Genomic DNA, 16,360 nt, shown 5'->3' on the forward strand with positions numbered 1-16,360 from the left:
AAGATTGAACGGTCTCAATTGCTGTACTATTTAATATTAACTTTAATTCAGGAGGCCTTTTAGGATCTTGCCTTTTGTAGTAAACATCATTTATTATTGTATTTTTGGCTTGGGAAGTGCTGATTAGTGTATTCTCATAAAAAGAATGCTTGCTAGAGAGGAGTGGACTATACAGTGGAGTTCTCTACGTTACGTTATGTCCTCGAGCACTTTAGCCATAGACCTTCCCAATGAGTATGCCTGAATTTTATTTTCATAGCTAGTAGCTTCTTTCTTTTGTTTGACAAAATCTTTGGATCATGGGCTCTTAAATTTGAGAAGCAAATTTACAGTGAAAAATGAAAATATATTATAAACTGAAAAACTATATAAACTGCAGGTCAGAATTTAGCAGAGGTGGTCTCTGTCTTTCTTTAACAGAGGTGGTCTACCATGATTAATATCTGTTTAACTTGACTTTCTTTGACCATTTATGTGTTCGTTTATCCTATTTCAGGGCTATAAATCTATTATAGTACAATTACAGCATAGCACAATAAGTGCTTTGGCCAGGGAAGTATAGGGGTTTTATGTATAGTACAGGGGTTTTAAGTTTTACCTTTCTAACCCAGGTAGGATGTTGTTGGCGTCTCCAGAGGAAAAATATTTTAACCTGCGATTTGAATAGAAATAATAATATATGCTGATAGTTACAGGATGTGTTTTTTTTTTGTGGTAGTCACTGCTTCAAGTACTTCACAGGTATGAATACATTTGATTCTCACTATGACCTTATGGTGTTAGTACTATTATTCTCATTTTATAGAGGGCAAATCACACAGATAGTAAATGGTGGAGGCAGGATTTCAGGCAAGTGGCTTTAGGTTTATTCTTTTAGCGTACTCTGTGTTGCCTTTCCTCAATGAATTGTTAAGAGAAATGTTGTGGGCAGATGGAACGACATGTTAAAGAAGTTAAAGAATGCCTGTTGTGTTTAACAACTTCAGTTCCACATGACTTGATGGGGAGGTAAGAGAAATCTGGGGGGGAAATGAAGGGTTAGGTCATGTGAGGCCTTTTGTAAGCAATATTTTAAAATTTTTGCCTTATCCAAGGATCCTGGTCAACCACTAGAATTTGTATGTCTTAGAAAGAGCACTGTTATTCAGAAAATGCATTGCAGCATGTAAAAGCCGAGGCAGGCATACCAGTTGGAAGACTGTTACAGTAATGTAGGCTTGAAATGATTACAGTCTGAACAAGATAATGATGATGGGTATGGAAAGAAGTGATAGACTGGAGAAGTATTTAGGAATTAGTAACAGAGAGAAAAGTGAGTTAAGAATGTATGCTAGGCATTTGGTTTGGACAACTGGGTAGCACAGGAGGAGGAGGGATTTGGGTAATGACGAGTTAGTTCCCTTTTGGACATTCTGGATTTGAACATATAAAAAGAAATGTCGTCTAGCAGTACATATGAGTCTGAACCTTAGAAAATAGCTGGGCTGCTCAGAGATGGTAAATGAAGTTGTATGACTGGATGAGATTGTCCAGGGAGTGTCTGCAGAGGCGAATGCCTTAGCAAAGCCCTGAGAAAGCAGACATTTAAGAGACAGGCAGAAGATATTCTTATTAATGCTGAATATTTTGTGTTCCATTTTAGAATGATGCTGAAACACTACAGAAGTGTCTTATTTTGTGTTATGAACTGTTGAAGCAGATGTCCACTTCAGTCGGTATAGGTGCAACCATGAATGGCATCATTGAATCTTTGGTATGTCTGTGGCCTTTGAGGCTTTTTTTTTGCCCACTCCTTCCTCATTTTATAAATAATGTGTTCCTTGGGGTTTAAAAGAATGAAAAGATGACCATTTTAAACATCGGACAAATATAAATCGTAAATAAAAAACCATGTAGTGGCTACTTCATATTGTGAGGATTACATTCAGACAATACAGATAAAGGTCTGGGTATGTCCTGTTAAGGAGTTCTGTCTTTGTCCTATGAACACTGGGAAGCCATTGAGAAAGTTGTGGCAGGTGAGAAAGTTGTGGCCATTGAGGAGTTGTCTCATGATCAGATTATTTTACTCTGGCTATATTCTTCTGTTTTAGCAATTTAATATTTATCTTTTTTTCTAACTAAAATTTGACTTCTTTGAGTTAATAGACAATATGGAAATGTAGATCTACAAAATCATGCAGAAATTATCATTTTGACCATGTTTTTATATACTATTGTAAATTTCTTGTCCAGGTGAAATTATTATAATTATTAAAATTATTATAATTTCTAATTCACGTTAGATTCTTCCTGGAATAATAAGCGTTCATCCTGTAGTAAGAAATCTGGCTGTTTTATGCTTGGGATGCTGTGGACTGCAGAATCAGAGTTTTGCAAGTAAACACTTTGTATTACTGTTGCAGGTAGGACTTATCATGTGACAAAATCTTGATTGTGTTTCCTGAAATAAATACTCAGAATCTGTGGTGATAATGCTAGTACTCTAAATTTAATCTCTTCTGGGCTAGTGATGATGGTAATTATTATGGGATGACTTTTAGAGACTCCATTTTTATCTTTGATTTCTTATTAAAACATCTCTGTAGAAAAAGGATGAAATGTCAGTTATTTAAGGTACTTTTTAAATTAATCATATAGCAAAAGTTATTGAATGATATATATGCTCAGCATTATTCTAGGCTTAGGAAAAAAAAAAAGATAAAAGTTGCTGTCCTAATGGAGCTTACATTTTAGAAGAGGAAACACACAGACAAAAATAATCAGTGGTTCTGCTAGTAATTCTAAAGGAAGTCTTGTTTACTATTGTGAAATGAATTGATGCCCAGGAATAAAAGTCCTACATTTTCAAAGCGGTTTTGCTAAGAAATTAGAACAGAAAATTCTCTACTTCACTTTGCTAGCTTTCTAGAAGCTCTATCTTGAAGTGCTAGATTGACCCTGGCCGTTACATTTTTTTAAGTGAAAGAAAAATTCTTATTAGATTATTTGATAGTGAAGTTTTCATTAATGTCTAGCTTACTAAGTAGTTCTTTTTGGCTCTAAAAATGAAGTGAAACTTTTATCAAGTTGTTCAATATACCGTTATGAATGCTGCTGAAAAATGATAAGTTGTGGTTGTCAAGTTGGAACTCTGTCTGATAGAGGAGATTATAGAGGTAGACAGTCATATAAAATTTCTAGTACTGCAGAAAAGCAAATACCATAAAAGAACTCTTTCAAAAGGTATTTAAGTTCACTTGACCTTTAAGGATGAAATGTGAATTTTGATCCTTTTAATTTTTGCTGACATAATGTCAGTAATAGTGGTTTGGTTATTTCAGACAGAAGAAACGCAATATAAATTTAACGCTTAAGAGTGTCCTGGAGCATTTTGAAGTTATTTAATACTGATTCATTCCCCACTTGAGAGAGCTGCAGGAACCTTGATATTGTGTGCTCCTATATAATTTTCTGTAGTGAACAGGATTGTGAAAATTAGGTTGATGTGAAAGATAAATGAATATTTCTTATCAAGACCATTCCACAGTTATACCTTCCTTCAAATCAAACCAGCTGATAGCAGCCTTGTCACAGAATTAAAGTTTACCTTTTTTTTTTCAGTTTAAGCAACTTTGATCTCTAAACAATCTTTTTAGGTACTAACTATTAATATTTGCCTGAATAAAATAACTTGATATAATTTTTTTGAATTAAAAATGTTGTTTGTGAATGATACATTCAAATGCAGTAAAGTAAATTGCATGTGAAATCTTGCCTATAGTTTTGTATGTTCTGGGCGGGGTACGCAAAGGTTCACGAACAAAAGAGATCAACCACTGAATAAATTCAGTTATTTATCTTTATAAAGGTATTTTTCAGGGCTATCATAGGAAGATCTTAGATTAAGGGGAAAATAGCTCTCTTTGGGGGGAGTAAGATCAGTTCTCTTAAAGTCAGTTTTAATAATAAAAAGTGATTTAAGAAATGTCTAAACACTTGTTAGAAAGGCAACAGAAGGAAATTAAAAAAAAATCTTCCTGAAGGAAATCTCCAATATTGGCATCTGTTGCTAGCCAGTAAGCGACTGAGGAGGGCAAGGAAAATGAAGTTGCTATTAGCGAGTAACATGTTTAGAATTTGTAGAGAATAGTCATGACAGCACTCTTACAAGCATTTGGCTTTGACAGAGGTGTAGGTTTTGCCATTAGAAAATGTATAATAGTTAGGGTCTTGAAATTTCCTTCAAAGTTTTATAATTTTGATACATTTTTCTCAATTTACTAATTTGACCAACTTGCAGTTGATTTTTATTTATTCTGAAGGTTACGTTACATAGCCAAGTTTATCTATCACCAAAATTTAAGTGAATTAAATAATATAGTAAATCTCTTTATAATGAAATCTGAATTTATTGAGCTAATAAGAGAAAAATTTATCTTTAATGAAACGATAACCTTAGAAGAGTATTGATGTTCTAATAAATGCTTTTTCTGGTTAAAATATAACGCTTGTGTCTTGATAAATAGCCCACAACAATTCCAATATAATTGAACAGATTTTCTGTATCTTAATACACACACACACACACACACACACACACACATCATAGTTGAATGTATTATTTTTTAAATAAAAGAACAAGTAATATAATTCAGCCTGACACTAGTTTCAGGAATTTTTTTGACCTAAGATGAAATTTTTCTGAAGAAAATATAACTAAATGTTATGGTACAAATGAAAATAGTAACTTTAAAGTGGAAATTATAATTATTTAAAAAATGTTTTTATAGGCTTGACACTTGTGAAATTAGACTAAGCAAATAAGATACATGTTAATTTTATAAAGCATAAACAATTAAAAGTTTACTGAATTCACTTTTTTTGGTGGGGGGATGCTTCAATTTAGGTTTTGCAAATTGATGATGTGACCATACAAATAAGTGCTTTAAAAGCAATCTTTGACCAACTCATGACATTTGGGATTGAACCATTTAAAACTGAAAAAAGCAAAGCCCTTCAAAGTGAAGATGCAGAAATAAACACTGATGAAGAGCAAGAATCAAAAGAAGCAGAAGAGATGGTTACAGCCAAGCATGTTCTGAAACTTCTTTCTGATTTCTTAGATAGCGAGGTAAGAAATAATCACAGCCCTATTATTACAAAATATCATTTTCAGCATGTATGTTTATGTTCTTATAGTTTTTAGGCTTAAATTTCAGTTTAGCCACCATTTCAAAACTGCCTTTTGAATATCATAATTAAATTCCACTTTCACTTCTAATATACTTAGTTTCTCGCTATCAAATTGCATGTGCAGAGAATTGAAATGTAAACAAAAATGAAATGACTATTTAAAGGGGTTGCTCTTATTTTTTCATCTTTTCCTCCATCTTTGTGATTTATTAAAGTCATTAAGGAATTGTATCAAGAGCTTTAAGAAATAAAATAATTTTACATCGAGTGGTTGGAAGGTCCAAGGTAGGGTATAGGATTACACCTCTTTTCTTAAGGTACTCTTGAACTACATTTTCTAGGATAGATAAACATTTAATTTAAAAATTTTGTATGTTTGTTTTTATTGAGGTAAAATTGACATAACATAAACTAACAGTTTTACAGTGAACAGTTCATTGGCATTTAGTACATTCACAGTGTAGTGCAACAACCACCTCTAATTTTTACATTTTTATTATCCCAAAAGGAAACTTAACCTTTTAAGCAGTTGCTCTATTTCCTCTCCCACAAGCCCCTGACAACCACCAATCGGCAGCTAGACTCAGTGCCTAAAGGCTTCCGTTCTCTGCTCGGCAGTAAGGGCTTAAACCGCAGTTTTCAGCCTTCTTCCCTCAGTCTTTGCTCCAAGGTCCCTGCCGTGAGCGTTGGGTTCAGCCGCACTATATGCTGCCCCCCCAGCCCTGTGGGCCATAAGCGGAGCCCTAGCAGTCTGAGTTCTTCCCTCTCCTGCAGCTGCGGTAGTTCCGGGAAGCAGCGAGCTCGGAGCACTGAGCTAGGTCTGCGTCCTGCGCCCCTGCGGCCCTGTCTCAGCTCTTCCCGTTTCCCTCCTCCCCCTTCATGCAGTTTGCCCACCTTTAGGTGAATTCAGTAGTGAGCCTCTTCGTCTTGCCTGTCTGCACTCAGGGAGTCCTTTGTGGAATTATAGTTGTTCAATTTATTGTAAATTCCAGGGGAGAGTTCAAGAGGCTCATCTCACACCGCCATTTTGATGACATCATCACTGATTTTTGGTTTCACAGTATTTAAAAGTCCTTTTGGTTTTTCTCAAGATCTGAGGGAATTCAAGTTTTTATAGCTAGACTAATAATTTGTCATAATAGCCTTAACCGAACAGGGGAAATAAAATCTTATGTGCCTTTAACAAATTCATAACATGAATGATTTTTGGATAATTCATAGAAAAATCTTATAAGACAGGCTACATTTAAAGGCTTAAAAAGGAAATACAAGTAAAAAATTTCTTTGAGTGAAAATCGTTTTTATCAGGTGTCTGAACTCAGGACCGGAGCTGCAGAAGGACTAGCCAAGCTGATGTTCTGTGGGCTTCTGGTCAGCAGCAGAATTCTTTCTCGTCTTGTCTTGTTATGGTACAACCCTGTGACTGAGGACGACTTGCGACTGCGCCACTGCCTGGGCGTGTTCTTCCCCATGTTCGCTTATGCAAGCAGGTATTTAGTCCTATCGGGAAATCAAAATCTGACTGGAAGTAAAATTCAAACTCCCCAGGAATCATATCTGTAGTTTTATTTTGTTCTTTATTCTTTTTCTTCAGTGGTGTAAGTGATGAAAATAGTTTACCTAGATTTTACCTACCAGAATTATTTGGCTCTTTCCTAGATGAAAATGTACTGTGTCTTGATGGGGTGAATTTTATGCATGATATATAATTTAAGAACCATATGCTTTTTCTTTGCCAGTATACTTTCAAATTGTTTTTTAATAGGACTAATCAGGAATGTTTTGAAGAAGCCTTTTTTCCTACTCTGCAAACACTGGCCAATGCTCCTGCGTCTTCTCCTTTAGCTGAAATAGACATCACTAATGTTGCAGAATTATTTGTAGATTTGACAAGACCAAGTGGGTTGAATCCTCAGGCCAAGAATTCCCAGGATTTTCAGGTGCGTATGTTATAGCCTGTCAGTTGTAGGGATGACTTGGCATGCAAGCCACGGGTTTTTTTGATAAAATAATCCCTTTGAAATAGAGTGAAGCTACGTTTTGATCTTGTGATTTCTGGTCAAAGTAGTAGCGCATAGCACAAAGTAAGAAAAAGGAAAAGCTATTTTGGAAGATGTGGAGATAGGAGAAATCAGTGCTAACATTTTTGTCACTGAAAAGGACTTACCAAAAATCAGTCACCCTCACTACCCACTCCCCACCCATTACTGGCTGTTAATCATTCTGAATGATGACCTATGTTATCTAGGACTCAATGAGTCTTCAAGTATTGGCTTACCTGCTCTGTTTCTGATAGGAGGAAGGAGAATTCAAAGAATGAAACTTGCCTTGAGCTTTTTGTTTTTAATTCAAAGAAAAGTTAAACCTGTCCCCAAAATTCAATTTTTTCTGGGTGTTTAATCTTTTAATATCACTTGATCAAACTTGTCACCATATTGAAAATTAACGTTATTAATTTCACATGCTAGCTGATTAAGTTGAAAATATAGTTGACCCTTTAACGATGGTGGGTTCGAACTGTGTGGGTCCACTTAAAACCAGCTATTTTTCAATAACTGTACAGTTAACCCTCTGTATCCCAGTGTTCACAGCTACGGTTTCAACCAACCGCAGATTGAAACAGTATTTTTGATCCTTGGTTGGGAATCTGTGGATGCAGAGGGATGACTGTATGTATTGTTCTCTGCCATTTTATATAAGGGACTTGAGCATCTTTGGGTTTTGGTATTGAGGTGCAGGGTCCTGGAACAAGTACCTCCGCAGATACTGAGATGACTAGTGGTTTTTGAGGAGTCAAAAGTTACGTGCAGATTTTGGACTGCGCTGGGCATCGGCGCCCCTAAACCCCTCTGCGATGTTCAGTAGTCAATTCTATTGCTTGCCTATTTTAATTGATATTTAGTGACTGGACTCCGTTTAAGTCACTATGTTACACATTGTTGGAAAGATTACAGAGCGTTAGGCAACATATAGTAAGGGTCCGTGATACAGCGGCTGAGTGCTTTAGGACTTGAGAAGAGGCCAAAGCTCGTGGTGGGGGTCATGAGTACAGCGTTAGTTTTAAACTTAGTAAAATTCAGTTGGCCCTTGTTGGGATTTGGAGAGTGGCTTGGTAGAGAGAAAAAGACTTTTAGTAAGGGTGATTAAATATAGCTGGTTGTGAAAGTCATGTTTGAACTATGGAAAATATCTTTCTGGCTAAGGACCGTGACTAGGCCTGTGAGGCAGAATATTAGGGTAAGGAATTTGGAGTTAGCCTTATTTGCAGTAGTAACTATGCAGGGCATATAATGAAAGGGTTAATGGGAAAATTATTTATTACACAAATTAACCTGATGGTCAATTGTTATATGAGGTGAATTGGTGAGAGAAATAGAGACTATTAATAAAGAGAGCAGTTAAAAATGTATAATTAGAAGATAAAAGCTTGTAGAAAAAGAATACTACAAAGTAGTAGTAGAAAGTGGAAAAAGAAAGAACAGTTGAAATTATCAGGGAAAAAAATTGGGGGTAAAAAGAAGAAAGAGCTTTGAGAGGCAAGGGAGAGGAGGAATCCACCATAACTCTTAAGGTTCTAAGTATGCGTGACAAGACCTCAAAGAAGATGTTGACGTTTTTTGATTGGGGAGAACTCTCATGGGTAACATCTTGGAAGAGTGAGGGAGATAGGTTGGGGCAGAGGAATAAGTTGATCTGTCACGCAGTGTTTAGTCCCCGTGATCCCACAGGAAGTTCCATAACTGGGGTAGTCCTTTGAAATTAGCCAGAATTGAGACAAAGCTGGGCTCTTGCACCTGTACATCTATCAGTCACTGAATATGGACCCACCCCTGGGGAGGTGTGACCTTGGGCAGAGCCTGGATCAGTTCTGCACCCGGGAGCTTGGAGCCTCCACAAATGGTAGGAGATGGAGGAGGAATGCTTCAGTAGTGGGGGGGGGGTGTTGCCTGGGCCCTGGATGACAGCATCCACTATAAGAAGTTCAGAAGTGGAGCTCATTTGGGGAGGAATATGTTAAATTTGGTTGTAGACATTTTGCATTTGGGATGATGGCAAGATAATTAGTTGGGAATGTTTAGGACTGTATTGTAATCATACCATTTTCAATTTACAAAGATTTTTCTCTTGATTTTTCTAGGCCTTAACAGTTCATGACAATTTGGCTATAAAAATTTGCAATGAGATTTTAACATGTCCATGTTCACCAGAAATTCGGGTCTATACAAAAGCCTTGAGTTCTTTAGAACTCAGTAGCAATCTTGCTAAAGATCTTTTGGTTCTGTTGAATGAGATTCTGGAGGTAAAGTAGTTTCTAATTACTCTTGTTATGAATGTATGTTTATCAAAGTAGAATTTACATGGTTGTATTAAATTATACATGTTAGCATACTGTAACTTTGCTCATTTGAGGTAAATATTTCCTTTATAAATTTAATAGAATTTTTAGAATGTTTTAAAACAACTTGCTATCAGCATGTAGTTTTTTTGAAAGATTAGAAAATGCTGCATTTAAAAAAATGTTAATAATGTTTTCTATTATAGCAAGTAAAAGATAGGACATGTCTGAGAGCTTTGGAGAAAATCAAGATTCAGTTAGAAAAAGGAAATAAAGACTATGGTGACCACGCTGTAGCAGCACAGGACGCCAGCACGACTGCGATTATTTATCAAAATGAAGATGGTAACAACATACTAACCTGAATATTTATAAGACTCTGTCCTTTTCATCTTTACTGAGACACATTTTTCTTCTGTATCGTGGCTGGGTTTCAGAAATGAAAGGAAAAATTTTCTCATTAATCCCCTTGGGAAAGCATATCACTGATAAGTGTTTATTTTACTCTTAACAGTGTTTTGTGTACATTTCTCATCATGTGACCATACATACTGTCTTCTTGGGAGTTTTGCTTACTTTGTAGAATTCAGTTTTTGGAACACTGACTTGTGATAAATTTTCAATAGCTGCTAATGGGATTGGTCGTCATTTCTATTTTATGAAGAATTGACTTGGAAAGTCCATTTAAAATATTTCATGAGGCTATTTTTTTGTTTACATTGTTTCATTATCTCCTTTACTAGAAAAGAATAAAGAAGCATGTTTAACTCCTGTCAAGGATGTAAAAGCAGCCCGAGTATCAAAATCCACTCAGCAAAGGACTAACAGAGGTAGTGTGAATAGGCTAGTTTTATAATAAAACTTTTCAATTGTGTTTTCCAGTGCACTACTTACTTTGTAAGTTTCCTTATCTTTGTTTCCTTAGGGACAAAGATTTATAAATGTCTTAAGTATTCTTCACTTTCTTTTTAATTCTTTCAGCTGATAGTATTAGGTTTTGCTTTCTTATCTAAAAGATTATATCAGTGTTGCTCCAAGTGCTTTTCATTGAAAGAAATATGATGCAAAAGGTATTGCAAAGGATTATTTGGATTAAATGGATTTTTATTAGCAAATGATCAGTGATGATTTTATATTATCATTTGTTTGTGTTCTGTCCCTTTTATCTGCCTACTATTTTTCTGGGCTTGTTTCCCATTTTATTTCATATTTTCCCATCGTAATTTATTTCCCAGTGGATATCCAACAATAGGGGATTTGTTGGAATAATGTAATTGTTGACTGTTACGGGATCACTTAGAAAAAAATATGAAATTCAAGATCTTTTTATTGTTTTATTTTCTTATTACAAAAGCAATGCATGCTTATTACAGAAGAATCAGGTAATACATCCAAGCAAACCAATATAAAGAACACTAATAATACCACCCATGAGCCATACATTATTTCAATCCTTGAAAAATGTTTTTTGAGGCCTTTTCTATGCAGATTTAATTTTTTTCTAAATGGAATCTAGCCATAATATTGTTCTGTAGTCAATTATTTAAATGCTAATTACTGCATGTCACAAATTAGTCCCATATTGTTGGATATTTTCTTGGAGATAATTGCATTAGAAGTTTAAAAGGAAATACATAAGGTTTGGGGGAAGGAAAAAAAAAAGTCTCACATGAATAAGTAGGGTATACAAATTTCAACCAAATGGTCATACTGAACAATTTGCTTTTAGTCAGATAGTGTACCATGAGAATGCCACCATTTTTTTCAAATAGCTCAAACTTCATTTATATATGTTGTTTTGTTATAAATGGGGAGCATGCCAGGCCAAACTGTATCATCTATTCTTAACCTTATAAATTTCTAGCAAGTAGAATTTTCACAACCCCCAGCATATAAAGGCTCTAGTTTTTGTACTGAAATATATTTTAGGATATTTGAATTGGCCATGTGTATATTTGAGAATTTTACAAGAAGCCATTACCTGATTAAAAGTTCTATTTCTTTGTATAACATTTTTCACACGCTTTCCTCCAAATTTAACTAAAATTTGCCTCCTTATAACTTAATTTCCATATTTTCCCTTGAGTATTATTAAATTAATACATTTTTAATCTTGCTTAGGTTCCTTTTCTCTGCAGTATTGATAATTGGTATCAAGGTGGTTGGGAACTAGGAAAAAATGTGTTGAAGAGGGAAAATGAAAGATTTAGGTAGGTCCAGAAAAAATAGATTAAAAATAATAAGCAATTGATAATTTTGATAATGAATTTGTCTTTAAGGACGGAGAAAAGTGACAGCTTCAGCCAGCACTAACAGGAGACGTCAGACTTCGGAGGCCAACTCTGAAAGGTATGCCACACACATCTATAATATGTAGAGGCCTATCTTTTAAAAAATATTTTTGGTCTAAAAGTAGGAAAAAAAATGTAGTTTGCTTCTACTCTAATAGAAACTCAGTGTAAAACAACATAACCAGTGAAAGCTGTAAATGGGTGTGTGTTGGATACATAGTCCAAAATCCCATTGTCGAGAGCATTGGACTTCCTATGGCTTATTTGCTTTTCCTGTTGGTTGGCGTGGCCTTTGACTAGGTGGTCATCTTGAATGTTTTCAATTTATATTTCCATGTATTCTTCTAACTATGTGATCATGTATGACTCCTCTATTCTCGAATTAGCAAACTCTTGAGATTTAGATTTGGGTTTCTCTACATTTATAGTGGTAGAGTAATTCTACCGTTAATTTAGACACATTAGTGATATGGTGTTTATATTTGGTTTCTGCCAGTTAAGCCACAGTAGGAAGCTACAAGCTGTCTCGTAGTCATTGATTCATTGGAAGGACTGTAATGTGTATATTACAGTACATAACTTTAAGTTTTGACTAGATTTAAAAATCTTTTGGGGAAACACTGTTTACAGTGTTTTAGGAACTTATTGCCTAAGTCAAGAGTACTTTTTTTTTCATGTGTTCCCCCAAAACTCTTGTGGGCAGTTGTTATGGTCCCTGTTTCAATTATAAGCTTCATTACAAAAGTTTTGGTGTTTTTTTTTCTTCTTCTGTATAACACCAGGTACATGGTTATAAAAAGAAATTAGCTATGTTTTCCATGATTTCAGTTTGTTGGATAGCCAGCGTTTTTTGGTTTTGGTTGAGATTTTAGTTTTCAGTTTAATTAGTGGGATCAGGATATCAATTACACACTAATAGAATGAGTCAGAAACAAAGTTTTATTTATAAATAAACTGGTTTTAAAGCTTGTATTTAAATTGATGTATTTTCAACATCTGTTTAGTGATCGTGAAGTTCCAGAGCCAGAATCAGAAGTGAAGATGAGATTACCGAGACGGGCCAAAACAGCAGCTCTAGGAAAAACTAAAGTTAACCTTGAGCAATTTCTCAATGGATAGAAATTAGAAGAGATGATAGAGGTGGAGTCCTTTTATAAATGTCCTTTAAAATTATGTTCAGTTCTTTGCTTCAATAAACTTATCCTTGTGTCAAAATTTTAAAAAGCCTGATGTCTTGTAGGACTTTGTGCTCTGTGTGGTGAAGCTTCAGGACAGTATGTCAGTGCGCGCTCACAAACCTGCATCAGAATCTACGGTGGGGGGAGGGCTGGGAACCTCCTTGTTACACAGGCTTTCCAGGTGATGCATATGAACGCAAATGTTTAAAATCCTGGCATTATGGACAACTTGTAAGTGTAACTGGCCCTCTATGACTTAGACGGAGCAGCAGATCTAACACAGGAACACATTTCAACCACAGAACACATTTAAAAAGCGACACCTGAAGGGCAATTGAGGTACCACAAACTGGCTAGAAAGGGAGGACGACGAGCATAATGAACCAAATTACCCAGCATCCAAGTTCAGCAGTTCTCATGTTGATAATATTGTTTTGTGTTTTTTAAACTGAAAACATTTTTGATAATGCTACTGGCATGGGTAATTTCTCTCCTTAAAGTATTTGCATATGAGAGCCCTAGTTTGCTTGTTTGTGATGGTGTTTCCTGGGTCGGAGAGATGTTCACACATACACCTTAATCCTGTCTTGCTTTCTATGTTTCGTTTGGCATAACAAAATAAATATTTATTGTGGATAAAAATTAGTGGGAAAAGAGTCTGACAGGAAGTCTTCTATATACTAATTTATGGGCACTATTTACTGTCAATTTCATTTATCTTCTGATATTGGCACTTTCCTGACTTATGAAACTTATACTGTATGAAATCAGTCCTTGTTGCTTCTGCAACACCCAACAAAACACCTTTCTTATCCCTCTGATAATTACCTATTTATTACTCAGAATATAAATGCCCTAACATTGGATCTGCTTTAATAATTATACTCTTTTAGGTTTATTTACCAGAGGCCATTTATTTAAGGTGATGTTCTAAAATGGAGCTAACGTTAATATTGTGCTTTTTAGAACCAAATTGCTATCTTACATACATATATATGTGCTTTCTAAAACTCAGAAATATAAAAGGAGTCTGATAGTTACTAAGAATGCTTACTAAGCAAAAGGAAAAGGCAGGTATGGTGGTGATACCAAACAATGAAAAATAGGTGACTGTTTTTCATTCTGTTGGCTCTGTGTCTTGTGCTTCAAATTCTTTATGTAAATCTTTTGTTAAATCCCTGTCGTTTTAAAAGTAATTTTTTTTGTGTGGGGAGGAGGTAGGGAAAAATGACTTAAAATATACACAGACTGAGTCCCACTGACCTCACAGCCAGGCTATCCAGAGGAGGAGGCATGTTCTTACGTACTTACATGGACCACCACCCCAAAACTTTCTTGGTCCGGCTGGGAAAAAGACATTTAAGCACCAAATCTTTAGTATTCTTACTATTCAAGTTTTAGACACAATCACATAAGCCATTGCTGAAGCTATGCTTTTGCACGATTAGAGTTAAGGTAAGGAATATCCTGGTTAAAAAAAAAAAAATCCCTTTGCATTTTAAAAGAAACGGCTAAAATACAATAAAATGAATAGGTCTAAGTCCATTTACCATTTTTCATTCAAAACTGGTAACTTACAGAAACCAAATGGTATTCTTGTCTGTAAGAGGCACAGGTTTGCTGAAGAGTAAACATGCAATTTGTGCCCTTGTTCTTACAGCCCACAGACTTGAAAGGTTTAAAAGTACAGAGAAAACTGATCAGCTCAAATTCTATGAATGGAAACATGCTACTTGATAAACTATGGTCATTTTTCTACACATATAACCGAGAGAGGAATTATAAGAGATACCTTTGCCTTTTATCAATTTGCTTCGAGGTAGTTGGTATCCACCTGTTTATACAACTGTTCACGGGTCAGGTCATCATCACACATCTTTACAATACTAGCCTTCTAAATTACAATGCGTTATATATTAAAACTTTGTGCACAGAAATAAAACTGGGGACATTATGTACTTAAACATAGGGCATAAAAAATTCACAAAATACCATTAAAAAGAGAAACATCAAAATTCATCTGTACTGCAAAATTCCACAATGGTCTGGTGTAAAACATGTAAAAAAAAGTACAAAGAATATAATCTAAATGATTAATGCTAATGATTGAATATAAAGACAGATCACAGGACTAGAAATAGTTCAAGATCAACTGATAAATGCGTATTGTTCAGCAGAAAGAAGTGACATACAAAATAAGGGTAGTGCAAGAACTGCGACCTATTTCTCTTCACTTTGGAGATTTTGGTTTTGAACTGTACAGCTTGCTAGAGATGCTGCTGTCAGATTCAGATTCCATTCAATGGGACGATTAAGGCACATCGTAATGGGGCTCAAAGGGCAACTTGCTGCGTTCCCATCAGACAAATTCAGTTTCTCCTCAGTTTTCACTTGTAGCACGCTGGAAAAAATGTAAAGCATTTCAGTTTTACTTCAATTTCAAAGAAACTATCAACCTTGTAAAAGAAAATTCAGTAGCTGTACTTTTGGGACCTCTAAACAGAGCGGATAAGTGCATTTGTTATCCTGAAAGTACAAGAGTTTTGTTTTTGGTTTTAGCTCCTGCCTCCGTACTGAACTGCACACGTTAGCTAGGTACCTGAGCGGTCCACTCATCCCACTGGACAAAACATCGTTACTGTCTATGTGGATTTCATCATATACATCAGAAAGGACATTTCACCTATTGAGCAAGGCAAGCTTTTAACTCATCCTTCACCTACCGTGATCAGAGCCACTTTGCGATAAGAAATTAACCTTTGTCGAATGCCTACTATGTTCTAGGCACACTCACATGCATTATCTCATTTAAATTTCATAACAAGTAGGCAAGGTTGGTATACTTATCCTCATAATAAATGATAAAAGTGAGTCTGGAGAGTTAAGTACAAACATGCCTGAGGTTATGCAGTCACTGGGCTGCAACTGGAATACAGCCCAGGCCTTGCCCCTTCCCTTAGGTCTACTAGCTCTGATGGGATCTTCAGAATCACAAAAACGTGCGAGTCCAAAGGGTAGCTAGTTCAATCCCAAGTCTTCAGACGTGAGTCCTTACGTCCTATTGACCTGCTTGCTATCCATCAGTTCAGTTGATACTGAACTGATAATGATTAGTTCAGTTGGACTCCCTCATTCCTAAGCTTTCTCCAACCACAGGTCTATGATCTTCCCATCAGTGAAGAGAACAATGAACTGTGTACCAGTATTCAAGTGACTCATTGCACTTGGCAAACGGCAGCAGCATCCAGACTTCAGTAGCATTTTCCCGATCCCCCCTTGCACCCTCAACCACCTGACTCATCTGCCATTGATAAGCCAGAGAGATTGAACCTGTTACACCATATTTCAACAGCTATCACGTTCTCACCCAGCTCCCCAGG

At 35.7% G+C, this 16,360-nt stretch overlaps 2 protein-coding genes across 10 annotated transcripts in view; one reads left to right on the forward strand and one right to left on the reverse strand.

The window, feature by feature from the left end:
- NCAPG (non-SMC condensin I complex subunit G) overlaps positions 1-13,026 on the forward strand; it is a 27,383-nt gene extending 14,357 nt beyond the window's left edge. The window contains exons 12-21 of the mRNA XM_019744437.2: positions 1,643-1,753; positions 2,286-2,405; positions 4,889-5,113; positions 6,484-6,665; positions 6,941-7,115; positions 9,314-9,475; positions 9,718-9,856; positions 10,255-10,341; positions 11,791-11,860; positions 12,807-13,026. Coding sequence (XP_019599996.2) covers positions 1,643-1,753; positions 2,286-2,405; positions 4,889-5,113; positions 6,484-6,665; positions 6,941-7,115; positions 9,314-9,475; positions 9,718-9,856; positions 10,255-10,341; positions 11,791-11,860; positions 12,807-12,921 — 1,386 coding nt within the window. The 3' untranslated portion in view covers positions 12,922-13,026. The remainder of the gene's footprint in view (positions 1-1,642; positions 1,754-2,285; positions 2,406-4,888; positions 5,114-6,483; positions 6,666-6,940; positions 7,116-9,313; positions 9,476-9,717; positions 9,857-10,254; positions 10,342-11,790; positions 11,861-12,806) is intronic.
- LCORL (ligand dependent nuclear receptor corepressor like) overlaps positions 10,821-16,360 on the reverse strand; it is a 122,893-nt gene continuing 117,353 nt past the window's right edge. For 8 of the 9 annotated variants that reach the window (XM_019744431.2, XM_074321726.1, XM_074321707.1 and 5 more), the window contains one exon: positions 15,217-15,381. In XM_019744431.2, the coding sequence (XP_019599990.2) occupies positions 15,368-15,381 (14 nt within the window). In that variant the 3' untranslated portion in view covers positions 15,217-15,367. Of the gene's footprint in view, positions 15,382-16,360 lie in introns of all 9 variants that reach the window. The other variant, XM_019744436.2, reaches the window with a different exon arrangement.

This window comes from Rhinolophus sinicus, linkage group LG02, assembly GCF_036562045.2.
Source record: "Rhinolophus sinicus isolate RSC01 linkage group LG02, ASM3656204v1, whole genome shotgun sequence".
Classification (NCBI taxonomy): domain Eukaryota; kingdom Metazoa; phylum Chordata; class Mammalia; order Chiroptera; family Rhinolophidae; genus Rhinolophus; species Rhinolophus sinicus.